At 47.1% G+C, this 17107-nt stretch overlaps 1 protein-coding gene across 1 annotated transcript in view; it reads left to right on the top strand.

Annotated features, from left to right (window-relative positions):
- The window catches only part of CMTM8 (CKLF like MARVEL transmembrane domain containing 8), a 109809-nt gene extending 96195 nt beyond the window's left edge, over nt 1-13614 (top strand). Inside the window, exons 2-4 of the mRNA XM_047874966.1 lie at nt 1522-1695; nt 11558-11674; nt 13246-13614. Coding sequence (XP_047730922.1) covers nt 1522-1695; nt 11558-11674; nt 13246-13329 — 375 coding nt within the window. The 3' untranslated portion in view covers nt 13330-13614. The remainder of the gene's footprint in view (nt 1-1521; nt 1696-11557; nt 11675-13245) is intronic.
- The last annotated feature ends 3493 nt before the right edge of the window (nt 13615-17107 follow it).

Here is a 17107-nt window from a genome sequence, read left to right as displayed (position 1 = left end):
ATTTGTCACAATTAGAATTATGCAGATATTTCCCCCCACGAGGCTTTAAGTTATGTACAGCAGGGTGTGTTCAGTAATGTGTGCCTGACCCCGTCCTTGGGGCCTGACAGCAGGAGGCCTGGCAGAGTTTAGGTGCTCTCAAGGGTTAAACAAGTGAGTGAAAACCATCTTCCCAGCTTTGTGATTAAAGTCTCTTTAGTATTTTGTTCCCTACACCTTGAACACAGCTAAAGCAGAAATGAAATAATTTGTCCTGAGTCACACAGCAATCCAGAACTTGCAGCCAGAGCCTGCCCCGGGCTCCTGATGCTGTCTCCTGGGGATATGGTTTGGATCTAACTTCTTCATGGCTTAGGAATAAAGTCCTGGTCCCTGGAAGGTACTGGAATGCGAGATGCATACTTTGTCGAGGCTTCCCTTTGTTCAGGGCTAAAGACGCCTGCAGTTTGGATCGGTTTCTTTTCCCTTGATGAAACCTGCCTCTAGTCCATGGGTGACATTCATTTGGCTTTGGCTTTGGTCTTGTTCATCAGCAGTGGTGAAGATTTGGTTGGCTGTTACCGGAATAAATGCACAACTTACGTTGAAACGCTGAATGCCGGCATCTGCCCTGGGCCCTTGCTTGTTCTCCTTTTCAGAAGCTCTCTCAGGCCACGTGTTACTTGCCCTCTGCAAGGAAGAGGGGGAGGGGCGTGAGGGAAAGCCGGGGGTGGGTGGGGGGCAGACAGTAGTGGCCGTGGGGTATCCTCAGAGATTCATCCCTTGAGAGCGGATCAGTCCCAGTAGACCTCAAGTACACCTGCAGTCTTGTTTTCTTGACAAGTATCAGCCTGTGAGCAAATTCCAGCCACAGATGTGTGTGGTTTGTCCCCTCATGGCGTTTTAAAAATCATCATTAGTGCTAACATTTAAAAATCATGATTATCGGGGTACTTGGGTGGCTCAGTTGGTTGAGTGTCCGACTTTGTCTCGGGGCACGATCTCTCAGTTTGTGAGTTCGAGCCCCACGTCGGGCTTGCTGCTGTCAACCTGTCAGCACAGAGCCCGCTTTGGATCCTCTGTCCCCCTCTCTCTGCCCCTCCCCTGCTAGCACTCTCCCAGGAATAAATAAATATTTAAAAATCAAGATCGTCATGTACAAACTTGAGTTGCTGTGTTTTCTTGGAGGAAAAAAGAAAGATCTAAGAAAACTGGTGCACCACAGGGGGACCTGGCTGGCCCAATCAGTGGAGCGTGTGACTCTTGATCTTGGGGTCGTGAGTTCAAGCCCCACATTGGGGGGGGGTAGAGTTTACTTTTTAAAAAATTGGCCCTCAAACCAATTTGACAATAAATTGTACCTTCTGGCATTTATGGGCACCCGAGTTTGCAACCCGTTTTATATTTGTTAGTTGTGTGTATGTGGAAATATGAATAAAGGCTGTAATGGACACTTGATATAATTTTTTTCCCTCTGTCTCTGCTTCTTTATTTTCTCCTTGTGTCTCCCTTTTCTTTTCCACCGCCTCTACCGTTTTGCAGGTTCTGGGACTGCTGGTATGGACACTTATCGCCGGAACCGAGTACTTCCGGGTCCCTGCTTTTGGCTGGGTCATGTTTGTAGCCGTGTTTTACTGGGTCCTCACCGTCTTCTTCCTCATCATCTACATAACAATGACCTACACCAGGATCCCGCAGGTGCCCTGGACAACAGTGGTAAGGAGGCCGGGGGTGTTGTTACTGTCCATTGCCCGCTATGCAGGTTGGAACTTAGTCCTTCTTTCCTCAACTCAGTTGTCTCCCTGCCGGCAAAGCAGGGGGCAAAGCCAGGGAGAACCCAGCACAGCAGATAATCTTTATGTTTTCCTATTGTCTCTAGGGTGATTATACCTGAGTGTGAAACTGGGCATATGGGAAAGTCCAGGAATTTCTTCTTTTTTTTTTTTTTTTAATTTTTGTTGTGGCTGTTGTTGTTAATGTTTATTTTTGAGAGAAAGAGAGACAGCGTGAGTGGGGGAGGGGCAGAGAGAGAGGGAGACACAGAATCCGACGCAGGCTCCAGGCTCCGAGCTGTCAGCACAGAGCCCGACACGGGGCTCGAACCCACGAGCCATGAGATCGTGACCTGAGCCGACGTCGGACGCTTAATCCACTGAGCCATCCTAGAACCCCCAGGGATTTCTTTTAGGCAAAAGAGCGGACCAGTTCTCAGAAGACTGAATGAAGAGAAGTTCAGTTCTTTGTTAGTTCCCTGGAAAACAGGTACGTCAGGGCCCCAGCCTTGGCAGATCTCACTTTCTTGCACACAGAGCTCTTTGATGTTGGGATGCATAGCGTGTACAGGATTAGAATGAAAAATGAAACTACTGTTAGAATAAATAGATATCCTAACATTTGGAAGCAAGTGTGGTCAAGGGGGATTGGAGGCTTGTCCTGGCTCCGGGCACCATGCTGGGTGCAGGATAATCTAAGGGGAACATACAGTCTGGGGTGAAATAGATAAGAAAATATACCTTAGTGTGCACTGGCATCATAACAAAATACTACAGACTGGTAGCTTTAAATGACAGAAATTTATTTCTCACACTTCTAGAGGCTGGAAGTCTAAAACCAGGCATCAGTATAGTTTGATGAGGTTTTGGAGTAGTGGTGGTTCGGAGCTGACAGCCAAGAAAAAATTCTTGAGATGTCTTTTATGCAAAAAAGGGTGATTTTTATTTAAGCACGGGGACAGGACCCATGGGCAGAAAGAGCTGCACTGGGATTGTGAAGAGTGACCAGTTATATACTATGGAACTGGGGGAGGTAAAGACAAAAGGGAAGCCTCCCAAAGGACTTTCATATGCTAACGAGGACTCCAAAGATATAGGAGGACTGCTATTTTCAAACTAAGGTTGTATTCCCTCTAGTAAGACATTGACATTAGGATGGTTGGGGGCTCCTGGAGAAATGTGACCCACTGGATTTGCCTCAAGTATTTGTCAATGGACTGCAGGTTGCAAAGAAATTTAATTTTATCTGCTATTTCCTTCTTGCCTTTGTTCCCCACAACTATGGAGGGGAGGGGTGGTATTAGGGACTCCAGGAAACTGAGTTTGTAAGGTTTCTGGAGGTTAGGCTATGGATAAGATTGCCTTTTTCTTGTAATTTACATCCATCTTGTAAACTGATGGAGACTCAGTCTTGCAAGACTGTGATCTCGATCAGTTAGCCATTTGTTTTTCCCTTGTCTTTGTTTTTGGGTAGCCAGGAGTGCCTGAGGATTGTCACACATAGCCTACCTGGAGGGAGGGGGGTGTGCTAGCTTGTGCTTTGCCCTCAGCTTGCCTTATGGTCCCTCATCATAGCTGGTCTCTGGTGAGAGCTTTCTTTCATCTCTTCTTGTAAGGGAGCCGATGCCATTAGGAGGATCCCACCTTCATGACGTCATCTAACCCTAATTACCTCTCAAAGGCCTCATCTCCAGATGGCATCACTCTGTCAGTTAGGGCTTCAGCATGTGAACGCTGGGGGACGTAGGCATTCAGGCCATAACATCTGCCCCTGGCTCCCCCAAATCTTGCCCTTCTAACATGCAAAATACATGCATTCCATCTCAACATCCCTCAAAGTCTTAACTCATTCCAGCATCAACTGAAATCTAAGATCCAGAGTTTTCACCTATAAATGTCATCTAAATCAGGTATGCTGAGATTGGAGGTAGAATTCACCCTGAGGCAGAATTCCTCAGGGTGCCTGTGAAACCAGACAAGTTATGGGTCCCACTGGTGGGACAGGCACAAGATAGACAGTCCCCTTCCAAAAGGGAGAAACAGGGAAGAAGGAAGGAGTGGCGGGTCCCCAGGCAAGCCCAACACTTACAAGGCAAATTCCATTGGATCTTAAGGCTCCAGAATAAGCCTCTTTGGTTCAGTGCTCTGCCCTCCAGGCCCGCTGGGGTGGCATTGTCACCCCCATACCTCTTGTCACCCCCATACCTCCACAGGGTGGGCCTGCTCCTGAGGCACCAGGTGGAGATGTCCTGGCTCACACCGGGGAAGCAGCCCAACTCTTCGCAACTGAGGAGCAACCAGCCTGTCCCCTGGGCCTGATGATCACTGAATGGCCTTTGGATGATTCATTCTTTGTTCTTGAAGATAGGCGCATATTCACAGCCAAATAGCTCTATCATTCTATCCTATAGAATCTGAGAAATTCGGCAGAACTCCTTTATTTTGTCCCACCTCCACCCGCTTTCACTCAAACTGGCAGTGTTTCACGGGTATAATCCCTTAGCTGTTCCTGGCTTCTGCCTGTACAAAATTCGATCTGTGGTTTGCACCCGTGATCTCTTTATCAAATGGTTGTTCGGCCAACACCTCTGGTGTTCTCTTAAGAGCAAGCTTTCTTATTTTTTACAATATGGATTAAGCTAAGGACTTTCCAGACCATCAAGTTCTGCTTCTTTTTTGCTTAATGGTTTCTTTTTTTTTTGTAAGTTTATTTATTTATTTTTTTTTCAACGTTTATTTTTTTGGGGACAGAGAGAGACAGAGCATGAACGGGGGAGGGGCAGAGAGAGAGGGAGACACAGAATCGGAAACAGGCTCCAGGCTCTGAGCCATCAGCCCAGAGCCCGACGCGGGGCTCGAACTCACGGACCGCGAGATCGCGACCCGGCTGAAGTCGGACGCTTAACCGACTGCGCCACCCAGGCGCCCCTTTTTTTTGTAAGTTTATTTATTTTGAGAGAGAGAGAGAGCAGGGGAGGGGTGCAGAGAGAGGGAGAGAGAGAATCCCAAGGAGGCTCTGTGCGGCCAGTGCAGAGCCCGATGTGGAGCTCGATTCCACAAACTGTGAGATCATGTACCTGAGCCTAAATCAAGAGTCGGACACTTAACCAAATGAGCCACCCAGGCACCCCAGCAATTTCTTCATTAATTCATCTGTTTCCGTTTGCATTTTACTACAAACAGAAGGAACCAAGCCTTGCCTTTCACACTTTGTTTTAAAAATCTCCTCATGTAAATATCCAGTTAATCCAGTTTTGTTGCTTGTAAGCTCTATCTTCCATGAAACAATAGAACCCAGTTCAGCAAAATTCTTTCCCACTTTATGACAAGGATCACCTTTCCTCCAGTTGCCAAAAACATGTTCCCCACGTGTGCATTGGGATCTCTCCACAGTGGCCTTCAACATGCACACTTTTACTAAGATTCTGTTTGTGATTATTTATGTATTCCCTAAGAAGATGGCACCTTTCTCTCCAGCTCTTCTCTTTTCTTTCTGAGCCCTCACCAGAATCCCCTTCAACATCCGTATTTCTGGTATGCTCCTCAAAACTCCCCAGCCGTTACTCATTATCGAGTTCCAAAGCGACTTTTACATTTTTAGGTATTTGTTATAGCATCAGTTCCACTCCAGGCTGCAAATCTGTCTACCCCACTATCGATGCAAAGTCTGTATTAGAGTGCTCTAGAGAAGCATAGGCAATAGGGTGTGTGTGTGTGTGTGTGTGTGTGTGTGTGTGTGTGTGTGCGTGCACACCCACATGAAGAGATTTATTAGAAGGAATTGGTTCACATGATTATGGAAACTGGGAAGTCCCAAGATCTGCTGTCAGCCAGCTGGACCCCTGGCACACTGATGGTGTGGTTCCGGTCCGAGCCCGAAGGCCTGAGGACCAGGGAACCTGATGTTTCTGTTCAAGCCCAAAGGCAGGAAAAAAGACTGATGTCCCAGCTCAAGGCGGTCAGGCAGGAGCAGTTCTCTCTTACTCAGCCTTCTTGTTCCATTCAGGTCTTCAACTGATTGGATGAGGCCCACCCACATTAGAGAGGACAGTCTGCTTTACTCAGGCTGTAGATTTGAATGTTAATATCATCCAGAAGCCCTCATAGATAGACCCCGGATAATGTTTGACCAAATATCTGTGCACCTGTGGCCCAGTCAGGTTAACACAGAAAATCAACCCATCATGGTACCCTACAACATATAGCGAAGTGAAGGTATGTACAAAGTGTGATGAAAACTACCACCTCAGCTTGGGACAGCTGGGAACTCTTGAGAGAGGAGGCAGCATTTAGTGTCATCTTGAAGACTGATCACACACATCCTGAGGGGAGCTCAGAGATAAAAGGTGAGGTCCCCTTTGCCTTTGGAGAATTTATCATCTTTTTGGGGAGTTGGACTGACTGCACGATTTAAAAAAACCAAAAAAAACCCCAAGTGGTGCCACACGTGTGTGTGTACAAAACAGGGCTCGGAGCGATACTATCTTTTTGTTTGCTTATTTTCAACCAGTGGATCAAAAAACTATCCAATTCCAAATAAGTGGCTGATAAGCCAGATTTGAAGCATAGTGTGTAAGTGTGGTGTAGACTGAAATAAAGCTGGCAGGCTTTAGTGGCCTCACTGCTCAAGTGTATCTGGCCTGGTTCTTCCTGGGAGCTGCTTTCAGAGCTAGCTAAGTTAACCCCCCCCCCCACACACACACACACAAACACAAATAACAGGTCTCATTTGATTGCACGGAACACATTGACGGACTCTTAACAATCTCCCCAAATACGAACGTGAGGATTTTCCGTTACGATTCTTGGGAACGTGGGGCAGGCTCTGAAAGTAACTCCAGCAGAGGTGCCCGTAGCTGCCTGGGGCAGCCCACGCAGCCTGGTTGGAACGGGCGTCCTGCCTCGCTGGGTGGGCACCGGGAAGAAAGACTCATCTGGATGTGGGGAATCACAAAAGGTAGAAAGCACCTCGAAGTAACAGCTACATGGGAGTACGGGGAGAGGGCATCATTCAAGTGACCTGGAGGAACGGGAGGAATGCCGTTTGGGAGGACGATGGGTCTTAAAGGATGTCTTGAGGAAGGTACTTGTGAACTTGGAGGGAGAGAACTTGGAAACTGTAACGGGAGAGCCAATGGTTAAGATGCAAAAGAATGAGCAGTACCTTTAATTCCACTTCTGCTGAGTCTCAGTTCCTAGGCATGTTTTCTGTAGTTTTTTTTTTCTTTAAATTTATTTTCTATAATTTATTTATTTTGAAAGAGAGAGAAAGAGAGAGAGAGCACATAAGCAGAGGGGAGAATCCCAGGCAGGCTCAATATGGTCAGTGCAGAGACTGATGTGGGGCTCGAACTCACAAACCTTGAGATCATGACCTGAGCCGAAGTCGGATGCTTAATTGAGCCACCCAGGCGCCCCTAGGCCAGATAGGTTTAGAATCAGGATTTCCACCCCCTCAAATTTTAGAAAGATAATAATCTCTTGCATTTACTGCGTAAGATCCTGAGTCTGGGGGCAGCACTGTAATCAGACATGTTAGCATTTCTGCACGAACACGTGCATTTTCCTGCAAAGAGGGGTAATAAAGACTGCATTGCCCCCATGTCAGTACAAGTCAGCTTTTGCTGCCAGACGACTTTTGGATTTACTTTTGGTTCTCAGAGCATTTGGGGAATCTGAGATTGCCGAGAAGGGATGAGCAGACCAGGCTTTCATCCACTGGGAACTTGGCTGGGAGACCAGCCCGTGGGACATGACAAAAACCAGAGTCTCATAGTTTTGCCTGTAGCTCTTTGCTTGATAAGGCATGAGCTTTGCACTGGAATTGATTCAATTGTAGGCATGTTTTCTGGGCCATATGCGTCACCCAGAGAGGCTGGGATGTGCTTTGTGACAAATCTGATTTGAGCTAAAACTTCAAAGCAATACTGTTTGTCCTCCTTGGGGCACTAAGCACCAGGACCTGCACAAATGCATTTTCTGAGGATTCATCCTCCACAGCTCATCCCTGTCGGCCTCGTTGCAAGCACTCTGAGCAGTACAGGGCAGAGGGCACAGCCTCCTTTTATAGGCAGTAGCAGCCACCATTCATGAAGCACCTACTGTGTGCCAGAGGTCAGGCTGGGTCCTTCATAGATTACATCATTTCACCTCACCCTAACTGCAAACACGGAGTGGATTATTTCCATTTTGCAGGTGAAGAAATAGACACCGAAAGGGTTTTGATAGCCGGGGAATGGGAAGCAGGTCCCCTGCTGCCAACCACAGCCGTCAACCCTGGAGTCTCCTTGGCGGCCAGGGTTCACAAATGCCCTGGTCCTAGCCTTCGGGAAATCGCTGGAGCTGAGAGGACCTTCCTCCTCTCCACTGTGAAGGGATGAGGAGTTCTCTCTCCGCAGTTAGGTTTGGTCAGTCGTGGACACCAGTGCTACACGGTGGAGGGCCAACAGGGAGGCCAGCTGTTTGAGAGTTTTTATCTGTGTGCCTTTATTTGGGGGGGCGGGGGGGGTAGGACATTCTGTACCAAAGAAGGATCAAATTTCAGAAAAGAAGAGCCTCCCTCCACCTTCTCCCAAAACGGAGTAGTTGGGAAACTTTGGTAAGACACTGTATTTGTTCTGGGTTCCCTGCGGCCCGGGGATGCTTTGAGAACTGGCATTTGAGTTGGGGGGGAGGGCGGGGGGGTGCTCTAGGGTTTTTTCAGCCTGAGCAGTCTCAGACTCGGGTCCTGCTTCTCTAGAGCAGTGCGACCTTGTGTTTCGACGAAGCTCAGTGATGTTCCAGAGGCTGCCGAAGCTGTGTGTTACCCTTCGCCACTTCTGTAGCCACACAGATCTCTGTTCTTTAACCTCTATAGCAATCTCAGATCCTGGGGCACCTGGGTGGCTCAGTCGTTTGAGTGTCTGACTTTGGCTCAGGTCATGATCTCGCGGTCCATGAGTTTGAGCCCCACGTCGGGCTCTGTGCTGACAGCTCGGAGCCTGCAGCCTGCTTTGGATTCTGTGTCTTCCTCTCTTTCTGCTTCTCCCCTGCTCACGCTCTGTCTCTCTCTCTCTCAAAGTAATAAATAAACATTAAAAAAAAAAGAAAGAAAGAAAAAAACAATCTCAGATCCTGATTTCTTTGCCCTTCTTTTTTCTTTCCTCTCTCCACCTGTTTTCACTAGTTTCCCACTCCAGGCATCCCCCATACATACTTAATTTGGGAGTCCTAGGAAGATGGTGTGGGGGAGGCGGGCAGGAGGAGTTTCCACACCGAGGTAGCAGGAATGGAGGCTGTGATTACCCAGCAGGGCCCCGCAGGGTGGTGCAGGGGGGAAGAAAGCCCTTCCCTGCTTCTCTCCGAGGGAAAGAGAGCCTTGGAAAAATGGATTGGGCCACACTTACTAAGGGATGGGGACACATATCCTCAGGGAGTCTTGTCACCACTCCCTCTCCGGCCCTTCACCCACCCAGCAGTGGGGACAAGGCCCAGGGCCAGTGTCAGGGCAGTCCTGACCAGGCTGACCTCTGCGAATGCTGTCTCTGTCATCTCTCCCCTTGTGTGGGGACTGGACATGCATGGGCACCCCCAAATACTTGTTTAAAGACATTCGTCACAGTAGCATTTGTGACCCTGGGAAAACTAGGAACGTGAAATGTCCATCGATAGGGGAAAGTTAGATTCTAAGGTATTTGTGTTATGACAACAAATGAGGTCATCTTTTTGGACAGGCATGCAAAATTGCCCTTGGTATCTTTTTCAGTGAAGAAAAAAAAAAACCTCTAAGTTTACATAACTCTGTGGCTCCTTTTGTATAAAATTGGGTGTTTGTTTATATCCCAAAGGAAAAAGCTGAGGTGAAAAAAATAGACTGACTTTTTACTCCAGATTCTTGTATCCACACTGGATTTTATTTGGTTACCAGGAACATGCATTACTTTTAAATTTTTTTCTTAAGCATTTTAATGATTCGAATGTAAGACGTGACTAGTTTATTAAATAAAAATAAACTTAACCACTACCTGTGGAAAGGCCACAAAGTGAAAACTAAGGTCCCCCACTCCTCAGAGGTAATTACCTTTAACTGTTTCAGCATTAAAAATATGTATGAAGCGTCCTTTATTTGGCAGATAGCAAATGTATAAAACTCTGGAGGGAATGTGCAATTGAAAAAAAAAACTTGGGGGAGGTACCTAGGCGGCTCAGTCGGTTGAGCATCCGACTTTGGCTCAGGGCATGATCTCACGGTTTATGGGTTCGAGCCCTGCATCGGGCTCTGTGCTGACCGTGCAGAGCCTGCTTGGGATTCTCTCTCTCCCTGTCTCTGCCCCTCCTCCATTTGTGTTCTCTCTCTCTCTCTCAAAATAAATTAATTAATTATAAAAACTTTTTGTAATGCACAAATGTGTTTCTGGACCCAGAAAAACCCCACAACCAGCAAACATAATGAGTCATCCAGGGAAACCACGTCTTCTTGGGGACACAGTTCTATGCAGATGAGCATCAGGGGATACCCTGAATCCTGGACTACCCTTATCATAAAGGTTAATCTCGTTAACCCGGCATAATATAAGTGTGGAGGAGGCAACAGGGATACACAACCCACCTCAGAATGCTTGGACCTGCATCTGGAAAATTCTATGTGCCTTTCTTTCCCTAAGAAGAAAAAGATATTGCTTCCTCCCCTTGCCCCTATTTGTTCCTGTCTCTCTGAATTCCTGAGGGAGAGCTGTTAGACCACAGAGGATCTATGCCTTGAGAGCCACCTTCTTCCTACCTGTATAAAGCTTTGGTTTCTGCATCAGTCTTGCCCCACCCCACCCCCTCCTCTCACCCTTGTTCAGATAGGATCAGGTTTCACACATTTCACAGTAGGATTTCCTAGAGTTTAAATATAGCTGAAAACCAAATACCTCCTTGGATTTACATATCTGTCTTCTCTAAGAATAGGAAAAAATAAGGTGAAGCCAAGGGAAAGATTAGTTCCCAAAGGGCTCTATTAATATGTATAATCTTTTTAGTTTGAAGAACTTGTTGCTAGGGTTGAGGAGTTCACCTAAATGTCCCGCCCTGCTTAGAGCAGGGAAATGGATCAGCTCGACTGCTTTGGGAAAGGCTGTCTCCTAGCTCTGGGTCAGGGACAGGTGCTGAAGGGCTGTACCTGCTGGGGCCATGGGCCAGGCAGATCTTGCTGGGGCCCCCAGCTACCTGCCTTCCTCAGCCAGTAGGTCGCCATGGCTGAAATCTGGGTGAAGCAAGGATTAAGAGCAAATTGAGAGAGAGAAGTGGCTGAAGGGATGAGCAGGCAGCCTGAGTATCTTGGGGGACAGGTGAGGGGTGTCTGGTTGTATTGTATATAAGCTGGTGTTAAGCCCTCTCCTCCTAGAGGCCCTGAAGAGCTGCTTCGGGGGTGGGGGGCACCTGGGTAGCTCAGTCTTGATTTTGGGCACCTGACTCTTGATTTTGGCTCAGGTCAAGGTCTCATGGTTCATGAGATTGAGCCCTGTATCGGGATCTGACAGCAAGGAGCCTGCTTGGGATTCTCTCTCTCTCTCTCTCTCTCTCTCTCCCCCTCTCCCTCTCCCTCTCCCTCTCCCTCTCCCTCTCCCTCTATTTCTGCCTCTCCCCTGATTGCACACGCTTGTGTATTCTCTCTCTCTCTCTGTCCCCTTCAATAAAAAATAAACTTAAAAAAAAAAAAGCCCTTCCCAAGCGTCCAGATGCACCCTTTCCACACCTGGCATGCGGTCCTGGCCACTTCTCAGGTCCAGAGGTGCCCAGACCTTCCACACTCCCTGACCACCCCACCCCTCTGTCTCTCCCAGGGTCTGTGCTTTAATGGCAGTGCCTTCGTCTTATACCTCTCGGCCGCTGTGGTGGATGCCTCTTCTGTCTCCCCGGAGAGGGACAGCCACAACTTCAACAGCTGGGCAGCCTCATCGGTGAGTGAGCCCTTTCAACACCACCACCCCCCCTCCCAAACCTCCATGGTCAGGATCACAGTCTCCTCCTCCCACTGGGGCTGGGGATCCAGGAGGAGGCCCAAATTATCTGCAGGAGGGGGAAAGCACCACCCACAGTTGTGACACACTGGCCATTGGCTTGTGGTTTGAAAGCATTGAAAATTAGTGGGGCCTCCCGACGGCCTGAGGTGCACAGAGGCTAAAAGACCCAGCTTGAGTGACAGCCAGATAGTTTGGAACAGAGTAAGTATTTGAGGGAGGAAAGCTATTTGTGGCCGTCTAAGAATAATTCTACTGACTACAGTTCAAGTGGGGAGACAGTTGCAAAACAATGAACACACTATGATTCTTTTTTTTTTTTTTTTGAGAAGTAGAGATGTTTGTTTATGCACTGGGAATGCGGAGGAAAGTACACAGTAACAGAGGTTCCTTCCAGACACTGTGGCTGGGTGACGAGGGGAGAGGCCTGAGGGGCTTCTGCTTTGTGATATATATACACACACACACACACGCTTCTGTATGGTTTGCATTTCTAAGCCATCGTGTGTATTGTCGCTCTGGTTGTAAAAACTAAATCTAGAAGTTTCTCTGAGATTGGCCTTAAAATATTCCATCCCCCAGTGAAGCCATTGGCAGGGGAGTGGGGGGCAGTTAGACAGGAATGCCAAAATGATAGTGTGAAGGCTGACTGATGATAATATAGCCATTCATTATATCCTTGTATTTATATTTGAAAATCTCTACTCAAACGTAGAGAGCGTGGTATGCATGACATTAAAAATCACAAGCTCTGGGGCACCTGAGTGGCTCGGTCAGTTCAGTGTCCGACTCTTGGTGTCGGCTCAGGTCATGATCTCACGGTTTCGTGAGTTCAAGCCCCGCATCCAGCTCTGCACCAGAAGTGCAGATCCTGCTTGGCATTCTCTGTCTCCTCCTTCTGCCCCACCCCCCACGAGCACCGTCTCTGTCTCTCTCAAACTAGACAAATAAACTTAACAAAAAAATCACACGCCGTAGCAGCACATGGCTCAAGCTATCCTACAGCAAGAATCCACCGGAACTGGGCAGTAGCTGCCCCTGAAGAGGGGCCTGCATTTTCCCTGCTCCCCATTCGTACCACGTGGGTTCATCGCTTCCTCCTACAAACTCGACTCCTTTATTTAACTGATCGTATGACAGTCTGAGGTTAAGCCCTGGTCTAAAATTGCCTGTACTAAATTAGGAATTCATGTGCTTTTCTCGGATGCCACCCCACCATAGTCACCCCAAAGTGAACAGCCTGTGGTTATTTGAGCAGAACTATAAGCTTTCCAGATATGTTTCAAAACAAAAAAAAAACAACCAAAACAAAACAAAACAAAACCCAAACAACCAGCATAGCCAGAGATCATTTCAGAAGGAAGGTAATTGAACCAATAAAGCAGTTTTAGATGAGGAAGCCTGGAGTTAAGGGATGCTGTGAGTGCCTGATTCAATGGAGGCGAAATGATAACTTTTGCTAATTAGAATGTGCCCTAAGCCCTCTTTCTATTATGCTTTGTTTCCTGTAGTTCTTCGCCTTTCTGGTCACCATCTGCTATGCTGGGAACACATATTTCAGTTTTATAGCTTGGAGATCCAGGACCATACAGTGATTGGCCATTTTGAGAATTAAAAGGGAGGGAGAAAACACGAAGAATCTCCTTGTAAAAACGAAAACAAAAAACCCGACAAACTGTAGGTATGATGTATATTTCCAGAGAATTGTATTTGACTAATGTTTTTATATACCTAGTTAAATTTGCTCGCGGCAGTTTGTTACAATTAAACTGGATACTTATCTGCAGTTTGCTGTAGCTTGTAACGAACTCTTCAATATCTTGCGGATGTCTTCACAGACCTTATTTTCTTAGACAATGTATAAATAGAGAAATTGCTAATATCAAGACTGTGTCAAGTTTATCAACCTAACTTTTCAAATGCTAGACTCTTTTCTGATTAAATGTTTCAAAATCCCCGGGTAAGGTGTCTGATTTGAGAAAGGAGACCTGTTACCACAGCCTGAGCTGGGGTGCTGTGGATACATCTTCACCCTCACGGGACTGTCCAGTTGCAACGTTGCCCAGAGACCCTTGTCCACAGCCACTGGACCAGGGTGGCAGGAGAGACCCATCTCCCCAAGCCCGGGGATCGTCAGTGGCCATGATTCTCATCTGCTAACCAGAGGGCCCAGAAAAAGCACCTAGTGAAACTCTGGCCTTGCAGTTCGTTAAGATGCTCACCCTACGTGGTGCTGCTGAGTGCACGGACTGATGTGCTTGCTGGTGGCATTTTTTCCTGATACGTATTAGAATTAGTGCATAACCATGAAAATAAGTACTTGCGTGTCCCTTAAGATACTCACTGACCACAGGGACTCATGTACCCTACGTTGTGGAAAATACCTGACCAGAAGTTCTCCAGAACGACTACTTTGTGGCATCGTTGTTAGCTATCATCAGAGGGTGGAAAGAACCCCAGGCAGCAAGGCAGATGCGTGTTTAGAGGAAGTGTGTTCAGTTAGGATGGTTCTTGCTGGTAAGGCAGTGTGCTGTGGGTGATTTTTCAACATGAGCTTCTTTTGAAAAACAAAAAACCACAGAAGCGTTAATAGGGTTGATGACAGTGAGCCACGTTAGCTTGCGCACTTTGCGGACGTGACCCCCCGGGGCCTCACTCTTCTGCTGTTGTTTAGCAGTACTGTTTGTTTCTGTTGTGAGTCGTCTGGTTATTTGGTCCGTCCTCCTGTTTACCTGTAAGTCCTGATCCAAGTTCTGTTTGCCTCTGTAGAGGAGAGGTGAGATTTCTTCAGTGTCCAACACCCACCACCGACCTTTGAAAGGAACAATGAAGAATGTTCCTGGGTTCTGGATCCAAAGAGCTAGTGGGGAGACGGGGACCGAGAATAAGGGGAGTGTAGGGGACAGGTGTGTGGGAGTGGGTGAGGGTTGGGGGTACCAGAGGCCACTCTGAGTCCGGCATCCAGCGAGCTGTGACAGTCGGATTTTAGCAACACAGACCCACAGGTGATCAGCGCTCAATCCTTGAGGGGCTGCATTCCTGGTCACCAGCAGGACAGCCTCCAACTCGCTGATTTTGCAAGAAAAGTTGAAATCACTAGTCAGAATTTGTTCCTCTCTGTCTCACACTCACAGAGGCATAGTCATCCTCCGTGTACTGGGTGTTTTAAGTACTTGGTATTGCAACCAAAGCTCGACAAAAGGCAGAAAAACTAGAACTTCCAGATGCGTGTTTCAGGCAACTTCTGGAAACAACCATCAAGAAAGAAGCCTGGGAGCGCCTGGGTGGTTCAGTCTGGTTAAGTGTCCGACTCTTGATCTCGGCTCAGGTCATGATCTCGCAGTTCGTGAGTTCGAGTCCCACATCGGGCTCTGTGCTGACGGGATGGTTGCAGGGAGCCTGCTTGGGATTCTTGCCCTCAATTTCTGTCTGCCCCTTCCCCCCCAAAAAAAATAAATAAACTTTTTAAAAAAGAAAGAAAGAAGTCTGTTTTATGTCCTCGCCACCCACTGTGGTGTGTGTGTATGTGTGTGATTTCTATAATCATGGCCCCATTTATAGGAAGCAGCTTCTGGGGTGAAGAGTTCCATAACCCACTTTGGAAATATTCTCCATAAAGGCTATAGGTCTTTCTTGAGCCAGTAGCCCCAATGAGATCTATTTCTAGAGAACAATACTCATTTGTTTCCAGGCAGGAGTGCTTGTTGTCTTTATTTGTGGCTTTTCAGGAGCTTGACCATTTGTGTCATCCTGAGAGTTTGCCCAAAAACAAACACAAAGCAAGACCAAATATCTATTTTTTTAACTGAAAGGAAATTCTTATTTCCTCTTTTGAATGCTGACTTTGTTCGTGCAATTTTAAGTGCGGGTTTTGGGACAATACAATGATTCTCTGCTGTTCAGATGAAGCTATAAGTTTTTGAACGGCTTCCATTTTTCTCTTAAGAAAAGCCACGTGCGATATAGCAAACATAAAAAGAATAGGTTTCTGAGGTTTGAAAAATATTATTACAAGGACAGGATACAGAGTGCTTAAACTATTCTCTGGCATAGGTGGCCACCAACTGCCCTTCCAAAAGCATCACGTCCTCTTTGGTGGAGCTGGGTGGGTTTTGAGTTTGATGTATTTACCCACTTACGGCCAATCAGTGACATGCTTTAGGCAATCAATCTCTCTCCATTGCAGTGTCCCAACTCATAGCCCCCAAGATATGTAGCCAACATTTGAGAACTACAAGAAAACCCAGAGACAAGAAGGTTCAATATTTTGATACATTTAAAAGTTGCTGCTTTCTTAGAAAAATCCCCCCAGGGTATCAGCACACAAAAGAGTTTAAATACATAAAGTTATCTCTGCACAGAGCACAGATATTTGAAAGTACTAACTGAAGGGGCTCCTGGGTGGCTCAGTAGGTTGAGCGTCCGACTTCAGCTCAGGTCATGATCTCGCAGCCCGGGAGTTTGAGCCCCACATCATGCTCTGTGCTGACAGATTCTGTGTCTCCCTCTCTCTCTGCCCCTCCCCGCCTTCTCTCCCTCAAAAATAAGTACGCATTAGATTTTTAAAAAATATTCACTGAAGCTACAGCCTTGGGTAGAAAATCAATTAAAAGTTTGTATTTCTGTCCCCTAGACAATTATTATTTTAATTGAAAAGATGGATTTTTCACAGAAAGAAAAAAAGTTGGGCATGTAAGGCCAGGGGCACAGGAGCAAACACGTACTGTGTAAGAGGACAAGTTAAGAAGCATTTGTTAACTTGGCCTTGCGTAGAAGTTCTGACCACGGGCTTCTGCCAAATGTGACTTGTAAGCAGATGGCAGTGAAGGAAGGTGACAGCTATGTCCATGGTGTTGAGAGCAACGAGGAAGATTGGAGTGAGTATGGTTACAAGTTAGGGGGTAGGTGAACTTAGGTGTTCGATCTAGAAGGTGTTTGAGGGAGACTAAGGAAGGTGAGTGGCAAGAAAGCTGTTGGCCAAGGAGACATTGCATTTGGAACGTATGTGTTGGGAAAACTTGTGTGTCCATGGCAGAGGGTTTTTTTTCCTAGAATATTCAGAATAATTCTAAGTCCAGGCTATAGTGGACCTTGTCGCTGCCTGGCCCACACCTCTGGTTATCTGTCCTAGTTCTCCTCCTCTTGTTATCTGTCCCTCTTCTTGTTATCTGTCTTAGTTTTTATTCAGTAACCACCCACCCACTCATGCCCCGGCTTCCTGGGGGGAAGGGGGCTTTGCCTAAGCTGCTTCCACCCCCTGGCCACACGGATTGATTGGTTCAGGGATAGGCATGTGCCCCAGGGCTTGGCTGTGTCAGAGTTCTGAGGAAGTAAGTAGGCGGGGAAATTGTTGGTAAATATCTTGTGACCACA

The sequence above is a fragment of the Prionailurus viverrinus genome, chromosome C2 (assembly GCF_022837055.1).
Source record: "Prionailurus viverrinus isolate Anna chromosome C2, UM_Priviv_1.0, whole genome shotgun sequence".
Classification (NCBI taxonomy): domain Eukaryota; kingdom Metazoa; phylum Chordata; class Mammalia; order Carnivora; family Felidae; genus Prionailurus; species Prionailurus viverrinus.
Note: the sequence above shows the minus strand (reverse complement) of the source record. Positions and strands in the feature narration are given on the sequence as shown.